The sequence below is a fragment of the Colius striatus genome, chromosome 15, assembly GCF_028858725.1.
Source record: "Colius striatus isolate bColStr4 chromosome 15, bColStr4.1.hap1, whole genome shotgun sequence".
NCBI lineage: Eukaryota > Metazoa > Chordata > Aves > Coliiformes > Coliidae > Colius > Colius striatus.
In genome coordinates this window covers 9299830-9318991 of record NC_084773.1, presented here as the reverse complement: position 1 = coordinate 9318991, position 19162 = coordinate 9299830, and the positions used below count along the sequence as shown (strand labels likewise).

Below are 19162 nucleotides of genomic sequence, written 5' to 3'. Positions count from 1 at the left end.
CATGAAAAAGCAATGTAATTGAAACTGAGAACCATAATATTTGCTGGTAGTATCAGGAGCTTTTATTTGTGTCCACTTCAGACTTCAGAGATATACTTTTTATGTAGATTATTTCTTTTGGAGAGTTTGTCCCTCATGATCTGTGAGGTCTTTCATATGAGTTATTGGAAAACTTAATGTGTTGTTAGTGGCATTCAAACGGAATGGTGTGTCTGCCATGTGCACAAGTACTGTAGCCTGGGATACAGTTCACAAGGACTTGTCACTGCAAGCTGTACCTAAGTCATAATGTTACTGTAAACTTTTGGTTAAAGGAGTAAGAGTAACAGACTTAAACTGAATCTGAAGAGCTTGGTTTTGTGTTTAGGAGAGCATATAAATGTGTTTTCTCTGAGCTTCTTTCAAAACACATTATTTAAATACTTTACTGAAAGGATAAATGCCATTGACAGGTTTACTGGTTTAGTGGTCTGCATTTGTCATGATATGGTAAAGCATCTGAAAGGAGGTAGGAATAGGTAGGATTAGAAGAAAAAGGCAGCAAGTAAAGGATCTTCAGATTGCTTCCTTTGTATGTAGAAATAAAGATCTGTGGTAATTGTCTGCCACCTTATTTTTAAGGTAACTTATGGGTTACTAACACAGATGTTAAGTTCTATAGTTGTAATATTTCATAGAATGCCTAATAACTGGCAGTTAGAGTTAATTGTTTGAAATAAGCTGCTATGTCAATGGAAGAACCTGTATCAGTTCATCTGTTTGGATGCTGAAACCAAGACAGTTGAGCACTGGAGAAGAGAGACAAGTTTCTGTTGATGTTTGCACTGTGTTAGCATTGGCTTCTTGATGGATGGATGGAAAAATTGTGTTATGAAAAGCCCAATGAGCACACCTGAAGTCATGAAGATTTTCATACAGATGGTGAATGAGAAAAGGTTAACTTAAATGTCTTTTCTCAAGCAGGAGTAAAGCTAAGTCTGTGTTGACTGTGGAGCAATGCCATGTTGAGTACAACAAAATGCTTGAATGTAACAAAACACTGGAGTTGACTTACTCAAAGCTATCTTTTTTTAAACTACGCTATTCCAGCCTATAATACAGGATCATTTCAACAGTCACAAAAAATACAAGTGGCTAAGCACGAAACTGCAACATTGTGTTCATCTGCCTTATCCTCACTTTGCAGCTTACTGATCTGAAATGTGTCTCTATCATGCTGATACAGTGGGTGGGGTGTGTTACAGCATCCTTGAACATGCAATGTAAACCTCTAAGTAAGATAAGGAAGGGGCAGATGCCAAACATTTACAAAGGAAACTCCTCTGTACTTCTCTTTTCTTCTTACTTAAATTTATTTTATAGGAGGGAATTTTTTTCCATTTTTGAGCAGCTCTTCAGAGCCCCGTGGTTAGAGATCACATTTAATTTCCTTCATGGGGATTTCCATGTCAAGATGATGTCATTTATGTGTTTCTGCAATGCTGTCATATTTAGATGATGGCAGCAGTTACTTCCAGAACTTTCTGCAGTGTTTATGTATCAGTGGGGAGAAGGAGGTTTATTTTGTTTGGGGTTTTTTTACTAATCAATAAATCAATCCTGGTTTAAATTAAATTTAGACTTAAAGTTATGAAGCAATGCAATCTCTCTGCTCTATGCTTCTCTTGCATATACATGAGGCATCAGGTTACTTTGGTCTTGGAAGAATTTGTGTAATTGGAGTACAGCATATAGACTGTTTTAGAGGGATGGTATTTGTGGTGAGAATTGTCATTTCAGATGACGAAACAAAGAACCTGTGGAGACAAGAATACCCCAAACTGGAGGGACAGTGTAATGGGAAAAGCAGAATGTAGGAGATTAGGTAGTGGATAGGGTACTTAAAGTAAAAAAGGAATAAAGCTAAGATACTGGGTACAGGATTGGAGAAGGAAAGGGGTAGCTGCAATTTCAGAAGGGGGATAGTTAGGATGAGGAAGGCAGAATGGTGAAAGAGGGAGTGGAGAGGGATAAAGTATGGAAATGAAGGATGGCTAGTGAGTATGGAAGCAGAGAGATGGAAATATAAAGTGGAGGCAGGAGTATTCTGTAAAACACTACAAGTTTATCAGTTTGGCCTTCACAAATACAGACTGTGAGAAGATAAAGATGCCATGTGAGTGGGCAGCAATTTTTGGCCAGGGCTAGGTAAGGAGAAGAGACATGAATATCTGATGAGATGGGGCAATTCAGAGGCAAGCCAATAATGTATACAAAGAAAAGAACATCACAGATCTTGAGATACTGCTATTAATCCTGTTTTTCCTCTCGCTTTTGGTTGCCATTAACTCTCATTCTTTTTCTCCTTCTCATGACCATTCCACCCTTCCCTTAAAACTTTGCTTCAGATAGAAGTCTGTCTTCAGCACCACTGTTGGTGCTTATACATGAGACTGCAGTTCAATGTACTGCTCTTAGTGTATATGGAAGTCATGTTTTATGTTGCCAGGTAGGGTGGGAAACAGTTTTACTTAATAAAACAGCCATAAAATGAGGGTAACATTTATATAGTCATGCATGCTCCATGGCAGGATTAAAGCTTCTATAGTTGCTTGCTAATTAGAATACAGACTTGAGTTACACACTTGCGTGGTATTTTTTCCATAGTGAAAACAATTAGGTTTATTTAGAAGGAAGTTCTGAATTCAAGAAAACTAAAAATCTATCTAGAGGAGTTTCAGATTTCAGCTTGTTTATAATGCCTCCTTAGAATCATGCACTTTCTGATTATGCCAGCAGGATAGCTTCCTAGACATCAGTTATGTGAATGATGAGCTCATGTTACTGAAAGTCTTTTTTTTTAATGATGTTTTTAGATATGTTTGCAAAAGTAGTGGTACATAGTAGTCCCACTGTTGATATGACACTTCAGATGGCTGTGAAGAAATTGCCAATCAAAAGAAAAGCAGTTACCTGATGAAGGAAGAGTAATGCAGTTGTAGGCATAACTGAAGAGGATGCTGGTTTTGTCTCTGTGTTGATATTTCTCTCTACAGTTCCATCAAGAGCATTACCCACTTGCCCTGTGTATTTTAAACATCTGAACCATTGTGATGGTTTCTCTACTTTTTCCCCTTCATACAAAATCTGGCTGAACAACTTGAATGCTATAAATAACTAAATAGTGAAATCTACATCAACATTTTCTACTTGAAATAGTTTGTAGCATGTGTTTGGAGTGCAGTTGACTGAAGACTGCAAATCATAGAATTATAGAATGGTAGGGGAGCCTCCACAACCCCTCTGGGCAGCCTGTGCCAGGGCTCCCTCACCTCACAGTAAAACAGTTTTTTCTTATATTTAAGTGGAACTTTTTGTGTTCCAGCTTCATCCCATTACCCCTTGTCCTGCTGCTGGCTACTATAGAAAAGAGGGATGTCCCAACCTCCTGACACCCACCTTTTAGATATTTATAAATGTTAATAAGATTTCCCCTCAGTCTCCTCTTCTCCAGACTAAACAGCCCCAGTTCCTGCAGCCTTTCCTTGTATGAAAGATGTTCCATTCCCCTGATCATCTTGGTGGCCCTGTGCTGGACTCTCTCCAGCACTTCACTGTCCCTCTTGAGCTGAGGAGCCCAGAACTGGACACAGGACTCCAGATGAGGCCTCACCAGGGCAGAGTAGAGGGGGAGAAGAACCTCCCTTGACCTGCTGGCCACACTCTTCTTGATGCATCCCAGAATGCCATTGGCCTTCTTGGCCACGAGGGCACATTGCTGACTCATGGTTAGCTCATTATCAATCAGGACTCCCAGGTTTCTCTCTGCAGAGCTGCTATGCAGTTTGACCCCCCAGTCTGTACTGGTGCATAGAGTTTTTCCTTCCCAGATGCAGGACTCTGCACTTGTTGAACCTCATGAGGTTCCTCTCTGCCCAATGACTTATTGCAATTAGGCTTCTTTGTTTTCTTTTTAGTTTTGCAAAAGCATTTTAAGTAACCAAGCCACAGACATGGTCACCTGTGAGGAAGGCTGGTCTAATTTATGAGAAGCCTGTCATCAGCATGTTTAGCACATTTTTAAGGTCAATTTTAGATGCGTAAGTGATTTCTTTGCTAGTTTTACTGCAAGTGTGTTTGGGGGGAAAAATGTATTTTTCATGCCAAATGGCAAGAATTCCACACTTTTCAGACAGTATTTACAGAATAGTATATTTGTTTTTTGCAGGCTGGCAGACTTCAGTTATTGTCTTCAGGGTACATGAACCTAAGCAAGATAAAAGTTGCCAAGACAGAAGTTTTTTCCTAGCTTTAACTTGATTATTAATTTCATAAATTATATAATTATATACTAACACAGAAAGCATCTTTTTACCTCTCCTAGATTCTAACTGGTTTTACTTAGTGTGTCTGTCTACTGATACTGGTTTGCTTAAGCAATGATGTTGCTTGTAACAGGCACTTGTTAGAAGTGGGATCAGACAGGCCTATATTCATACTTGCTGAAGCAAGATTACACATTAACGTCTCTAGATGAAATGTGCTTAAATACTATTATCTTGTAGTATGATCAATTAGATTTTAAAATACAAGTTATCATATACATTGAAATGCACATGTGGTTTTCTGTTATTTTAATATACTTGCATGTAATCGATAGCATAGCTGTGAGTGGAATAATTATACCTATTATGAGTTAACAGTCAGAAAGTAGTTCCTTCACCTGTCATGGAAAGAGGCCTCCAGGTGGGGGAGTCCTGCTGGCAATCCTGCTCTCTCATTCCTGCACTGCTACCGTATGCTTACCCTTTTCCTTCTGCTGAGAGTGTTTCAGTTTCTTCTGACCACTTGCAGTTAAAGACATGCTAGTTGGATGCTTGATCCCTGACCCAACTCATCTCCTGTTCTTTTTGGAAAGAAAAAGTACAGATTGTGTATTCCTTTTTCCTTTCTAATAGATGATTTATTCCTATGCTTGACTAGTTATAGATTTTAGTTGCAATCTCTTCTGTTTCAGAGTTTAATTGCCTCAGCAGTTTTTCTCGTTCATTGCCTTGTTCAGGCTTGCTTTTATTCTTTGTGGAGATGCTGTTGTGCCTCTGTCCAGCATTGACTTTCTTGGGCCAGAAGATCTCTGATAGTAGAAGTGGTATAAAGTAATTTCATATGTCTTTCTGCTTTAATGTATTAGAAGATGGATGCTGTAAATATGGAGCTTAGTGTTAGTTGAGTTTCTCTGTAGCTTTGCAGTTGTTTCTTTGGAGCATTGCGGGAGTGTGGAAACTTTGCTTCAGACTGTTGTTAGCAGCAATGTAGAGGGCAATAAAAATTCCTTTCCACGATACACAATTTGTAGTTCAGAATACCAGAGCTTATAAACTGCAGCAAGTAGACACCCTGGACCCTGACTTTTATTTGTAAAATAGATGGTTTTGGTGTCTCCCTGCTTAATCTGTGGGCGGAGTTTTAAATGATTTAGCTTATTATTGGCTTGTTTTTGAACAAACCATTGGAACTATTGTTGATTAGTCACAAGACTAAATTATCTTGGAACAGTGAGGTTTATGTTGGCAAACAAATAAAGATACTATCAGAGATTCATTGTGTGGCTTTTGCATAACTGGGTAACAGTCAATTCCATCTCCAGTTCCAGCACGTATCAGAATTGTTGTATTCTTAATGTATGCACTGAATTTAAAAAGCAAATCAGTGTGACTAGTTAGACAATTTTGAAGAATTTAAGCAGATATTGAAAGCTGATGTGCTGACTCAGCATGGTTTAATTACCATGATAAGTTCCATCCACAATGTGTGATATTAGTTATGTCTTGTCAGAATGTTTTGAAATTTCAGCAGAACATGATTTGTTGATATAGTAGTTCTTAAGTCTGTGATAAATGTCTGTATTCTTGTGTAGGATTGATGGGTTATGTGAATCACAACGTTCTTTGCATGTAGTAGTATTACAGAGATCACAAATGTGTGCTGGAGTTGCAGCTGTGAATTAATTATAAATGAGCTGGCGTTAAGGGAAAATGATGTAGGCTGTCCTTTAGACTTAGCCAGGTTTCTAGAAGTTTGGGACTCGGGTAGAAAAACTTGTGCACATTTTATGAGCTGTTGTTGCTTGTACTGTCTGGAGAATGCTTAGGAGTGTTTTCATGAGCCCAATCCAGTAGCTGTTCTATTAAACTTTCACAGTTCTTATAAAATCATCTATGAGTTAAACCTATAGCCATTAAACATATCCAATTACCTAGTTTACAGGGCTACTTTCAAGTTAATGACAAGCCAGTTATATAAAATACACTTTAGATTATATGTTTCTCAGGGGCAAGAATTTTGAGGCATGTTTATAGAGCACTTGACTAATGTATTCTTGAAATGAAGAGACTGTCATAGGCCTTTAAATCTCCAAGATGTTTCCATCATTATTTGTAATGTAAAGGGAAGGTATTTTGCTAATTACAGCATAGTTATTAAATTCATATTTTGAGTTTTTCTGGTAGTGGAAATAGCATGGTATCTCCCATTTGAAAGGATTTCTTATTTCATGTCATCTTTCCACAGAACAGATATTTTCATGAGAAGTACTTGGTGCAGTTGCTCTGTTAACATTGTGGGGCTTTATTTTCTGGACTTTTTAAGTGCTTTGTAACAATGTTATTTTTGTTCTGGGTGTGGTTTATTATTTATAGTAGAAATATTCTGTATATGCTATAAACCCGACATGCCAGCTATTTTGTACATGCAAACAATACTGAACTAGAACCAACATGTGACAAAGCAGATAGGTCCAATTGTCATTTTTTTAGGCCAAGTCTGATGTTCTGTTATATAGCAGATTTCCTGTCTTTAATCATAGATAGGGTGTTACCTTGTACTCCTGCTGTCAGTTACTGTTCTTTTCTTTGTTCAACAGCAGATGAACTTGACCTCTCTTCAGTATAACTCAAAACGAACTCTGCCCATTTCTTTGTATTTGTTTCCCCCCATCCCATCAGTGGCTTCACTTTGGGAACACATGATGTGAAATTACTATTTCCTATGATTTTGTTTCAGAAACTTGTGATGTTTAACAGTATGATGCTCTTGCCCAACTGAATCTCATGCCACTCAATTTGAGAAACCAACACTTCAGATACAATTTTGAACTATATATTGGTGTTCTATTGATGCTACACTATTTTATTTGTAAAAGACTAGTGGGCTAGTGTGCATGGCCTTTAATTGCTCTTTTGTTCGTTTTTACTAATCATAATGCTTGCAGTAGAACTTGGAGTTATTACAACATGTTATAAAGATAAGTTATTATTACCCTTTCCTTTTTTACCAAATCGTTGTGATGGTCTGTTGTCTAGTTCCCTACTGCTCATACTGTAAAAGAAGTCACTGGCCACACCAAGTTAGTTGTAAAAATTTCCAATTTGGCTGTGGTTAGATAATTCTATTTTAAAACAATAAAGTAGTTTTTAAATAAGAAGTAAAGCCTTCTCAAAACTTCTGAACTTCTGAAAGAGCTTATAAACAGTCCTCAAGAGCTGATAGAAAAAAAGAGAAGGAAATTTGAGTTGCTCCTGGTGTTTACAATTGGAAGCAGCTTTGTAGGTACTCCCTAGGAAGGCTGCTGTTCATACCAAACATACAAGTACTTTCATAGCCAGATTTGCTCTGAGACATCTTGGTCTTAGAATGAGTTCTAGTTATTTTACATAAGAACAAGATTCATTTTGAAAGCTAGTGCTATTTTCTGTGGCTAGAACATACAAATCAAAATTATGACCATCTTCTAAAATATGTCACAAATGCATAACTGGAGCAATATGATAGTGTCTTTCTTTTATAGCAGTCTGGAAAATTTTGTTACTACAGTAGCTAACAAAAAGATCTCCATTTTGCTGGCCATCGTATAAACATAGTAATAAACTATTCTTTCTCTAATGGGTTTATAATCTAAATGTTTGTAAGAACATACTGTAACGTTTCTTACATAATACTGAATTAAATGTTTTAAAGTAAATTCAGTTCCATTGAAGCTCTTGAATTCCAGTCATGACAGATTTTGTTATTCCTGAGTTCTGCCATGTGTGTTGAAATGGGATATTCATTCTATATATGATCCAAATATGATTTGAGGTAATATCCTAAAACTCTGTAAAATGCACATTAAAAAAACTTGTTACAATGTTTTTGATTAAAAAAATCATAGACTGGTAATGTCTCTCTAGATTAGGGTTAGTTCTAAAGCTTTTCTTAAAGAGTTAAATTTAGCATGCTTAAAACCACTCATAATGCACAATGAAAATCAGTTTAAATACATGTGCCAGCAGGCTCACCCCTGAATCTGGAAAGCTGCTTTCTTTTCCAAACAAAATTTCATGTTTTCAGTGGTTCACAACCTTAAATATCCTAAAAGAAGTGATCTAAGTTTCAGCAATCGCTGTATTCTCTCAGATACGTCCCATCCGAAACAGACCAGTAGCCTTGTGAAAAGGTTGTAAAATGGGGGCAGTTACTTCAGTTCTGAAAGATTAGATTGTATGCCCTGACTAGAAGAATCCTAGAAGAAGGTGGAAAAGGAGAATGGCAGCACTTTCTGAGGGTACTCAGTTGGACAGTGACTGATGCAATTTGGTGTGACACTTGCTTCTGGGTTACTACAGTCATAGAAGCAATAATACAAATGATTCTCTTCTCAGTATCTTCAGAAACTCTTTCACATCTGGGAAGCATCATCTTAAGAGTTCTCCAAATCCTTATGTCTGGGACTATATGCTAGAAATGACAAACTCAATATAGTTTGCACTGTGGGAAGAGGGTTGGACTACTATGGAAGTGTTGCAGAGAATTTGCTACCGGTGAGCATCTTTCCCAGCTTTTAGAAGGGGCCAGGTCAAGCCTCAGGATATCTGCTTGGCAGTAACCATAGAGTAATCAGCTGACATAGCCAGGCCACTCCTTAGCACACACCAGTTAGGTAGAGGCCAGTGGTCCAGCCTGTGAGGTGCTGTGCCAGGAATTTTGGTTAGCTAAAATACAAAGACAATCAAGAGGTGATGTCAGTAGGTACTCTAAAAGTAGGACTGAAACCAGTATGTCGTCTCTTAAAGATTACCTGTCATGCAAGCTTTTGTTTATTCTCCTGTTTAATTAAATTCACACAACCTTTTATTGCATTGGACTTGGCAGCAGTGTTGCAGCTGCACAGACCAATGAACAGCTTTCATTTATTTATGTGTTTTGAGTCTGTCAATTATGATTTCTTGACACAATATTTTGAGGCAGTTGCTGCATAGAATCTAGGTAAGATGTCTTAGATTTCCTTCCATGGTACTTATTTGGATGTTTACAATATTTGTCAATTGAAGCTGCACTTGCTCTCAGATGGATGGTGTTGATGTTGCTGTCAAAAAAAGTGCAGAGTACCTTGGAGCTGACTGATACAAAGCTGCAAGGGAAAAAAACAAATAGAATGTTTTATTTACTCAGAGGTTAGAGAGCAGTTTTTGCCATTCTATTAATCTGTGCTGATTGATACAGGGTGGGAGCACAGACTGTCATTTACTACATGAGAAAAAGTCTGGTTGGACAACCTCATGTCTGACATTAGGCTGAAATCTGTGCTATCTGCCTTTAGACTTCTCAATTTCTGATGGCTACTGGTTCCAAAGGTTGTAGGTGACAGAAGAACTAGCACAAGTGTGAATATAAAGAAGCATAGCAAGTTAAAGTGTATTCATATCTCCACAAAATGGAATATAGAAATTTGAGTGTTACCAAGAAATTTGACTGAAAAATGCCTGGCTACCTAACTGCACGTTTTGGTGCAATTTAAGACCTATGAAAACCACAGCACTTCAAAAACCTACACCCCTATATTTGAGCCTCTGTTGAGGGATTACCAAAATCTGATAGCAAAGGATTAGGGTTTCCTGTGATAGGGTGAATGGTCACTTAAGAAATAAATTCAGTCTAATGACAGCCTAATGATAGGTTGATAGAGAAGAAAGAGCCTTTGAAAAATAATCCAGTCTTGGCCTAAAATGTCTGCTTCTTTCAATCAGTATTTTCTGCCTGCGGAGAGGTGGATGTCTCTTATTGTCAAAGATATTGGTTGCTGACTGATACCAGTTTCACCTCCCACCTTCTTTGACCAAGTTCAGCAAAAGCTTTTTATTCTGAGTTTTAAACTGATGAAAAATTGCATGAGCTTGCAAAGGATTTGTTTTCTTTAAAAATAAAGGTGAGATTGCTGTTACCTTGCTTCCCAAATTAAAATTTGCTTTGACATTCATGCCTACCAGAAGATGCAAAATTTTGCAGAACAACTTGGTGTCTGTAGATCTTAGCAAGTCATGCAAGACTGAACAGGTTAGGGACAGGTCAAAAGTGAGATGTAAGTACATAGGGCATGTGAATTACTTGTATGTGTGTGTGTACATCATCTTCTGTTCATTATTTTGAAAACTTTTTTTGTATGTTAAAATTCAGGCAGGTATCAATTAGAGGCAAAGCAAAATATCTGAATATATTAGTCAACTGATTCATTTTTTTTCCACACAATTATTACTTAAGTCTTAAACAAAAAAGTCTGTTTGGAATAGTAGTAGGAACATATTCAGTCCTCTGATATGACTAGATACGTCTTTTAAACCCAAGAATCCATTATCTTACAAATAGATAGAAAATATTTTAAAAGGTAAAAAGAAACTTTTTGCTGTGTATTTGCAGCATATGTACAGAGGATCAGAAAAATGCCAGGATTTTACTTTTCCCAGTATTTGCACTTGTTCTTTACATTAGAGTGCCTTAAAACCCCTCAAATCTCCTATATCTAGTATTAGTTCCTTTTTACTAGTTTCTGAGGACAAGTTTCACTTGCCCAAAATAGTGAATTCAGTTTGTGATGCAGGAAAGATGAAAGAAAACCATTTTAAATCACTCACTTTTAATTGCCACTATGTTTCAATTGCTTGTGATGACGATGGATTCCTTTTTTGGGGGTCAATATTCTGCATTGTTTTCTAGATTTTGAAGAGGGCTGCTCAAATGCACATTGAAACTGGTACACAGGACTCATATGCAAGTCAAATTTCTAATATAATGTGTGCGAAGTTTGATAACTCATAGATGAGGACCTCATAAAACTTCTATTACTTTCAAGTAATGTAACAATATGATGGCCAAATGAGGCAATTAGCTGAGTATATGTTAAAGGAAAATATGTAGTAGAAGCTGCTAGTGACCTAGTTGGTAGTTTGAGAGAGACTGCTGAAAACTCTTCACTATTAGCAGATCAATCAGTCATTCTTGTCTGAAGAATGACTTATCATGTGAATGTAAGAGCTCTCTAGGAAGCTTGAGAGCAGTTTGGATTACAAGTCTGGAACCTAATCCTGTCTGACTCCAAGTTCTCAATCAAACTGATGGCCAGCGTGTACATGTCCAAGCAGTCCTTGTTTGGAAATTTCTGATGGGCTGGGAAATTTCATGTCATCGAAGTAGCTACAGTTGTCTTGGATAGTTTCAAGATAGCAATAATTTTAAATTGAATGCTCTCTTGATGTTTAAGGTATATAGGTTAAAAGAAGTGAAGATTCACAGGGTTTCATAGGATGCACTTACAAAAGGATTATTCATTTAGACTTGTGGAGAATCAGCAAAATTGGACTTTATTTTATCGATTATAGCCAACTACCAGGGATAAAACTGAATTTTGCACTTCCTTGACGTGTTCTCATCTGCCAAGTTTGGGCACTCTGCCGAGCTAATCCTTGGGCCTTGCTTCTGGACTGATTCTAAAACATTCTGTGCTGAATTCTTGCCATTATGTCTGTTAATTGAAGAACTCCTGCTTAGCAGATCCCTTAATTTCATAAATACTGAAAGTTTTCTGGGAACTAAATGTTTAAAAGTTCCAACCGTTGTCTACCAGCTGTTTTCTGAGGCATCTGCTTTTGCAGATAGTTTTCAGCCCTCTATTTTGACACTCATTGCTGGTCTTTAATAATTGCACAGGTAAGACATAGACTGTGTTACAATTACTGAGTCTTAAAGCTCCCACAGACCTACCTGTTACTTAAACACAATAATGATGTTTTTACCTTTACCATATCAGTGCCATTCACTGGTTGGCAATTTTTAAGACACTTTTATCTGTTTAAAATAGTATTTGAACCAGGCTATGATGAAAAACCACAACAGGTATAGACACAACAATACATATTTCTCAGCTTCTGATACTTATAGTATGCTGCATGACAGGAAGCGAGAGCAAACTCTGTGGCTGCATGGGGAGGAGTTCCTGCCGAAAAGTGAAGGAGAGAAGCAGGGACTCCTTTGTAGCAAAGACTTCACTGTCACACTGAATAATAAGAAACCTAAAATCTGAATACAATACTAAGTACCTCATGGTGTGGTGTTGCTTTTTCCTGCATCATCAGGTAAGTGTAAATTCAGGATCGTGTTACTTTTTATTGTTTGTGTGTGGGGCATTGTAGTAAATTGAAATTGCACAGATATTGCTTCCAAGCATGCCAGGATTTAAAATTGGATGTTAAGGGAACAAAATGTTGATCAGGAACATCTCCTACTGTAAGGGAAGAAATCTGTTAAAAGTTCAGATAATATATCTTGATATTCTCAATGAATGGATGGAGGATGATTTCTTTTTCTGTATGTATTGGTAATTTACTGCTGCAGGAATGTGGTTTTATAGTTTTGGTTTTGTTTTGTTTGTTTTTTTTTTTCCTCATACACGTGTAAATATCTCTACCTCTGTCTCCTACTGTGAAAATGAGGATTTTGGCTGATGTTAGGGTTTAAATGGGAACGTACATAACTATATGCTTAAGTCTATTGTCAAAGTGAGAGCTGTAACAGATTATATTTACCGTGCATAATGATTTTGCTCTGCAGTAGGTGTATATGGTATCACTTGGAAAACGAGGTGCAGTTTTAGACATTGCAGTTTGGAAAGATGTGGACAGAAAAGCAGCAAGATTGATAATTGTAGCCTATGAAGAAAGTTTAAAAGATTTAGTGTTTATTTTGTGTAGAAAAATACGACTGGATATTAGGTTCAAGTATACATTGTCTCCGAGCATGTGGGAACAATTACAGATTTGGTACTCATTCTCCGTATTTGCCAAGAGTAGCACAGGAATGAGTGGGCCTATTTCATAGTAAAGGAGATATTGGGGGGAAAAGCTTTCTGATTTTAATTCAAACTCTTCAGTATTGTAGTATTTTACCTGTTGCAATGGTTAGCATTTAATACGTAATTGTTAATGATTTTTTGGGGAGAGTTGTTTTCAAGCTGTTAATAATATGTAAATAAGAGAAGCCCATTAGCCTCACAAGTGCATGAATCTTATCTCTAACTTTTTAATTGTAGTCACAGTTTGTAGCATCCTTCCACTCGTTGGAAAACTAAACATCTTCCTCCTATTGAAGAAGCAAAGATATTTGTTAGAAATTTGTGTATGTGTTGAATAAAACTACTTTGAAACATTTTCTTAGAAACATGATAAAGGTGGAGGCCTCTAGTGCAAGGCAGGTCAGGGATATGTTCAAGACCCTGTATGCTTTTGGATTTGCTCTGAAAAATGTGGTTTTAGTGTACTAAAGCTTAAGACTGGATTGTTAATTGGGATATATATATTACTTTTATGTTCCCTCTGACAATTTTAAACAGTAAGAGAGATGGTTTGTGACAAATTTATTGCACAGAATGTTTTTAAGATGTTATCTGGAATGCTTTATGCACTTCTGACTTAAATTATGTTTAAGAAAGGTAAATCAGAAATGCTTCAGGCTCAAAGTTTAAAACTGTCAGAGAAATGAAGAGCTATTTAGTGAAAATTAGTTTATCAGATTTTATGTGTTTGAGTTCTCACTTTTTGTTAAATAGCTTAAGAATGGGACTGGTGATTGCTAACTGCCATACTGTTAAATTGGTGTAGTCTTTTTCCATGTACTTAATATGCATATTTGCTGTTGGTATGTAGCAGAAGAAATCTAATAAATGCCACAGTTCTCATGGAACACCAGGAAGATGAATGTTTGTGAAGTAAACTCACAGATTGTTTAATATCTGCTGATATTGCTGAGCTCACTTCGAAGTCTTTAAAGTTGGGTGCAAACTCTGTCTTCTATATGCTTTGTCCAAAATGATTGAAGTCTCTAATCTCTTTGTCAATTTTGGTTGAAGTGGCAACAGGTTTTACAAAAATAAAACAATTAAGAATCAGGCAAGATTGACCGATATCCTGTAAGGTTTGTTTCCTGAGAAATGGAGCTCAAGTGTTTGTGTGTTTTATATATATTGAACTCTAAAATAGATACAGGAATATGTAATTTTAGTAAAAGCTGGATTGTTTTTATCTGCAAAAAAATCCATGTTGGGTGCAGCCATTATATCTGTTCTCTATGATTCTGAAGAAGAGCAGTTGAGGCACTTAGATCAAATGACAGGTGCAGGAGCCTTTCTGTGGTTTAAAGCTGCAGCAGCATAATGATGTTGAATGCAAGAGACTGGAAGAAAGCAATACTCTAGCAGTAGAGTATTAGGACAACAAGGGGTTACTACAGTTTATCCAAACATAAACTAATTGGATGCCACCTGGGGACCTAAGTATAGAAATGGTTTCATTCTGCTGTATATGGTTCTGGTGCTGTGCACATAATCAGCAATCCAACCTCTCTTTTACAGTGAGAAGCTCTGTTGCATTCTTAAAAACAAACAAACAATAAACTCCCCAAACCTAAAAAAAAGGAATAATAAAACTAATAATATAATGTCATTTGGATAAATCTGTTTTACAAGTGAGAAATGTCAGTGTAATTTCTATTCCAAGAAAAAAAAGTCTTGCCTTTGACATACACAGATGTAGCAGTTTTTTAAACAGAATTGTTGGTTGACAACTGTAATTAAATGGTCAACCGCAGCAAGTACAGGTTGTTGCTTTCCAGTGAGAGGAGTCCTTGTGCCTTCAAGTGTACCAAACCTTTTGAGAGTAGAGTTAAAATAGTCTAATTGTTCTTGCTTTTACAGCTAGACTTATAATAAATTCTCTCAACATAAACATACAAGGCCTGGAACTGCAACTTCATCATGTCAGCTTGCCAAAAGTGAAGGAATCCAGGGATTATTTGCATGCTGACTGATTATATTGCTTGAGGGCACAAAGAACTGAATCTGACAGATCCCAGCTGCAAAGTGGGGTTTTTTTTATATGCAGGATCCCTAGGTATTGATTGTGTTAATTAAAAGCATAATTTATGTAGAAGTCATCAAGTTCTGACTGAGAAAGGGTCATGTAATAAAGATTACTGTTCACTCTTGTAACAAAGAGCTCCAAGAGAGAAAGATAACAATGTGTAACTTACTTATCTGAATCTGATTCAGACTTTTTAGTAAACTGTGAAAAATATATTCAGCATGTTTAACTCTCTTCTAGATTCCAGAGACTAATACTCTCCCCAGTCTTCTGAAAAGGGGAAGGAAGAAGGTTAAATAAAGATAGAATAAATACCAGTCCTCAAACAAAGCTCTGCTGATCCTTGTCCTTACAGCATCCCGTACATGCACACCCATTTCCTGTTGTTAGCATTAAACACATTGAATATAACTTTCATTTCATTGTTCACTTCAGTGTTCATTTTATATTTACTGGAAAATCTCAAATCCATCACAATAAGCACTGTAGAAATAAAGCTTGTGCTCTGTGCTTGGAGAAGGGTGTCTGACAGAGATGTGACTCCTTAGAGTGTTCAGATAGTTTCAGTGGCAAAGTCTTAAGTGTTGTAGATGACCTCACCTCCATTTCAGAGTTTTCTGCCGTGTTTTAGCAGACTGGTTTTTAATTTGATTGGTTTGCATGCGACATCAAGAACAAGCAAGTTCTGTTACTAGCAAAAATATACAAAAAGCCTGCCAGCTGAACCTGTGAGGAGTGGGAAATAGTACCACCAAAGCTTTGTACCAGACTTGCTGCAAAATGTCTGAGTTATCCCTCACCATTTCTCCCTCAAAAGGAAGAAAGCTTCTGTTCAGATTTTTTATGTCACTCTTGTGAAAAAGAAACCTGTAACATCTGTGATATTCTAAACAGTAGAGGGCAGCGGAAATATATACAGAAATGAGTTTTATAATAGAATGAAGGAATTTTGGTTCTCTTTAGAACCTAAGCAAGTTTTTTTCTTTGCCAGAATAACATAAAGAACTGTGATAGTGTTGCAGATGAATGTTTTGATGAGTTAAAGAACCAACTGTCAAAGATACCAGCAGAAGTGGTTTTAACATGAATTTGTAGAAGTGCAACTTGAGAGAGTCTGATGGCAAAGTTCACTCTATTACTTACTACATGTAAGAAACATGCAAAGGAAAATTGAGTTAAAATTGCTACAGAATTATTTACACAGGGATCAGAGATACAAAAAGGCAAGGGAGACCCTCCTGTTGAGACATAAAGTTCAGAGTGGACCGCTTTGCTTTCTAAACACCTGATGGAGCTTAGGGGCAGCTAGGTTCAATCTTAGTCTCACACTTAGTCAGCAGTTTATGTCTAATGGGAGAGATGCCAAAATGTAAAGAAAATCTTCTGTTGAGTCATGGAGTTTAGAATGGGCTCTCTTGCTTTCTGAAGTTCTCAGAGAGGAGTCTGAGTGCAGCTGGATCCAGATTTATTCCTGGATTTGGTCAATGGTTTTATGGCTAATGCAATTAGCTACATTGATTTCATGAGAGATTGATGTGATATCAGGCACTTAATAAGTATCTGTTACAAATAAGGAATATTTCTGCACTGAGTAAGGAAGAATCTCTTACTCTCAGGTAAGGAATCACAAATCTTCATGTTAAGCAATTATTTACAGTCCAGGTGTCTGGTGTTAGTTCAGCTCAGAGTTGGAACCCTAGGATTCCCAAAGCAGAGTCTCAGGCATCAGAGTGTATAAACATAAATAGTTTAGTAGAATGGTATAGCAGCAGCATCAGCTTGAGTTTGGTGCCTCCAAAGAGGGATCTGAATAAAATAATCTCTGGGCATTTTTACCCTTACATACTATTCACCCAGTCTTTACACACTCTTCATACTCTCTTCATGCTCCTTTTGTGTGCCCTTTTTGATCCAAGATTGACTCTGGTCTGAGATGTTCTGACTCCTCATTGGATTCACTTACTGTGTCCAGATGTGCCATTATCTTGTCTAGTTGCAGCTACTGTTGATGATTGTAGCATCCTCCTGGTTTGTGCTGTCTCTGAAGGCCTTGTTTTGTGTAAGCTGGTACATGTTCAGTAAATCTCAGTGAAAGTTTACAGCTTGTGGCATAAGGCTTCAGCAAATCCAGCTACTCATGCTAAGTAAGTAAATCTAAGAAAAGAGCTTACTAAATCACACAATAATGTAACTCTGATTAATTCTATTATAAGACTTTCAGCTAAAACAACTAATATTTCAACACTGAGAGATAGCCCTGCTCAAAGGGAGAGTTATCTGGCATGGAGCCCAGTTGCCATTCAGTGAGAACCTGAATTGGGCCCATCCTGAGATGTGTCATCAGTTCAGGATGGAGGAGTAACCTCGAGAGGCTCAAGTGGAGGTCACCACCATACAGCCATGCTGCCTCGCTGGGTGAGCTCAAGGAAAGCTCTCTTAGGGTGCCATTATTTATGGGCTAAAGTGATTGTATCATAGTCTAATTGCATACGATGGGAGAAGTATGCATGAGACTTCTTGTACCCACAACTTTCTCTGTTCCACGACAAATGAGTCTTGGACAAACTACCTGCTATTCATGTGTTAACTGTATGATCGGTGGTCACTGTGCTCTGTTCCTTTGTGGGTTTCCTAGAGGAGTTCTTGGCCTGACTTCAGCTCAGTCCTTCACCTTCTTTGGAGCCTGTCCCAAGCTACCGTGAGTTTGAGTGAGGCAGGGGGAAGGGTGTGAGTATATCCATCACAGATACTGGAATGCAGGGTAAGAATCATAGAATGGTAGGGGTTGGAAGGGACCTTTAGAGATCATCTAGTCCAGCCCACCTGCAGAAGCAGGTCAACCCTAGATCAGTTACATTCTTTTAAAAAATATTTGTATCAATATTCAGTATGGTCCCAAAAGGCATGTATGATGTATCATTCAGCTTAAAAAAAAAAGAAAAGGCACTGTGCTCTGGGAAAGCTTTCTGTAAAATGCTGTTGTCATCCCGTGCCTTCAGACTCTTAAAACTGTCAGTGCAATAGCCACAGAAGCAAAAAAGAAACAGGAATACTGGTACTGACCTGTACTGGCTATAGTAGAGTAAGAAGAGGGCTGGCCTTAAAATATGGCAGAAGATTCATCTTTCTCAGAAGGAGCTTAAACTAGGGAATGAATTATCACTTGTTTGTAAAATTGTTATTGGTTAGGTCTGAACCAAACTTAGGAGGAACACCATAGAGGAAATTCAGATATTACTAGCTGATTATTGCAGACAGGCAAGATTATATGATTAATAGTCGCTCTATACAGGCTGCTTTCTAGAACTGTACGTTGTATCAGCAAGACCAAATTTGTTTTGGGTTTTTTTGTTGGGTTTTTGTTCCATCTATAGCTTCATTTCATCTTATACACTTGAATGTCAGTGCAGCTGTAGTGAGATAAGATGAAAAATGGATAACCTGACATGAGGCTTATTCTCATTTCCGTATCACGAGCATTCTGACTTGAAGCTGGGTAATGTGACACCACTGTTGCCCATTCTAGTTTGCTTCTGAAGTCTGCTTTGTGATGTTATATCCCAGCAGCTGTGGCAGGAAATGTTAAATTAGTGATTATTCAACTAACCTTAAGATAGAAGACTATTAATCTTTTGCCCAGTAATTTTATACTCAGTTCAAAGTGGATCCAAGTCATCTGTTGCTAACTGAGTGATAACAGCAGGTGAGAAAAATGTTGGAGTGTTTAGTCAGAATTTTCTCCTGTGAAGACCAAACTGAAATATTTTCACATTTTTATTTTCTGCCTGTGTGAAACTTCTGGATACATTTTAAATTTATCTGGAGAACTGAAATATTGTCCACTTCCTTCGCAGTCCAGTTTGTCATTATTTCTTTTATCCTACCTCGCTTCTTGCATAGCTTTTAACATGTTTTGTACTAGTTGTTCCTCATCACTGGACTTTCTGTCCCAACTCTGATTC

General features: G+C 37.4%; 1 protein-coding gene across 2 annotated transcripts in view; it reads left to right on the top strand.

Moving 5' to 3' along the window:
• ARHGEF3 (Rho guanine nucleotide exchange factor 3) overlaps positions 1 to 19162 on the top strand; it is a 114389-nt gene that overhangs the window by 37016 nt on the left and 58211 nt on the right. Inside the window, exon 1 of one of the 2 annotated variants that reach the window (XM_062008751.1) lies at positions 12375 to 12422. The exons of the other annotated variant lie outside the window; for it this stretch is intronic. Coding sequence (XP_061864735.1) covers positions 12390 to 12422 — 33 coding nt within the window. The 5' untranslated portion in view covers positions 12375 to 12389. Of the gene's footprint in view, positions 1 to 12374; positions 12423 to 19162 lie in introns of those variants that run through there. 2 annotated transcript variants of the gene reach the window in all.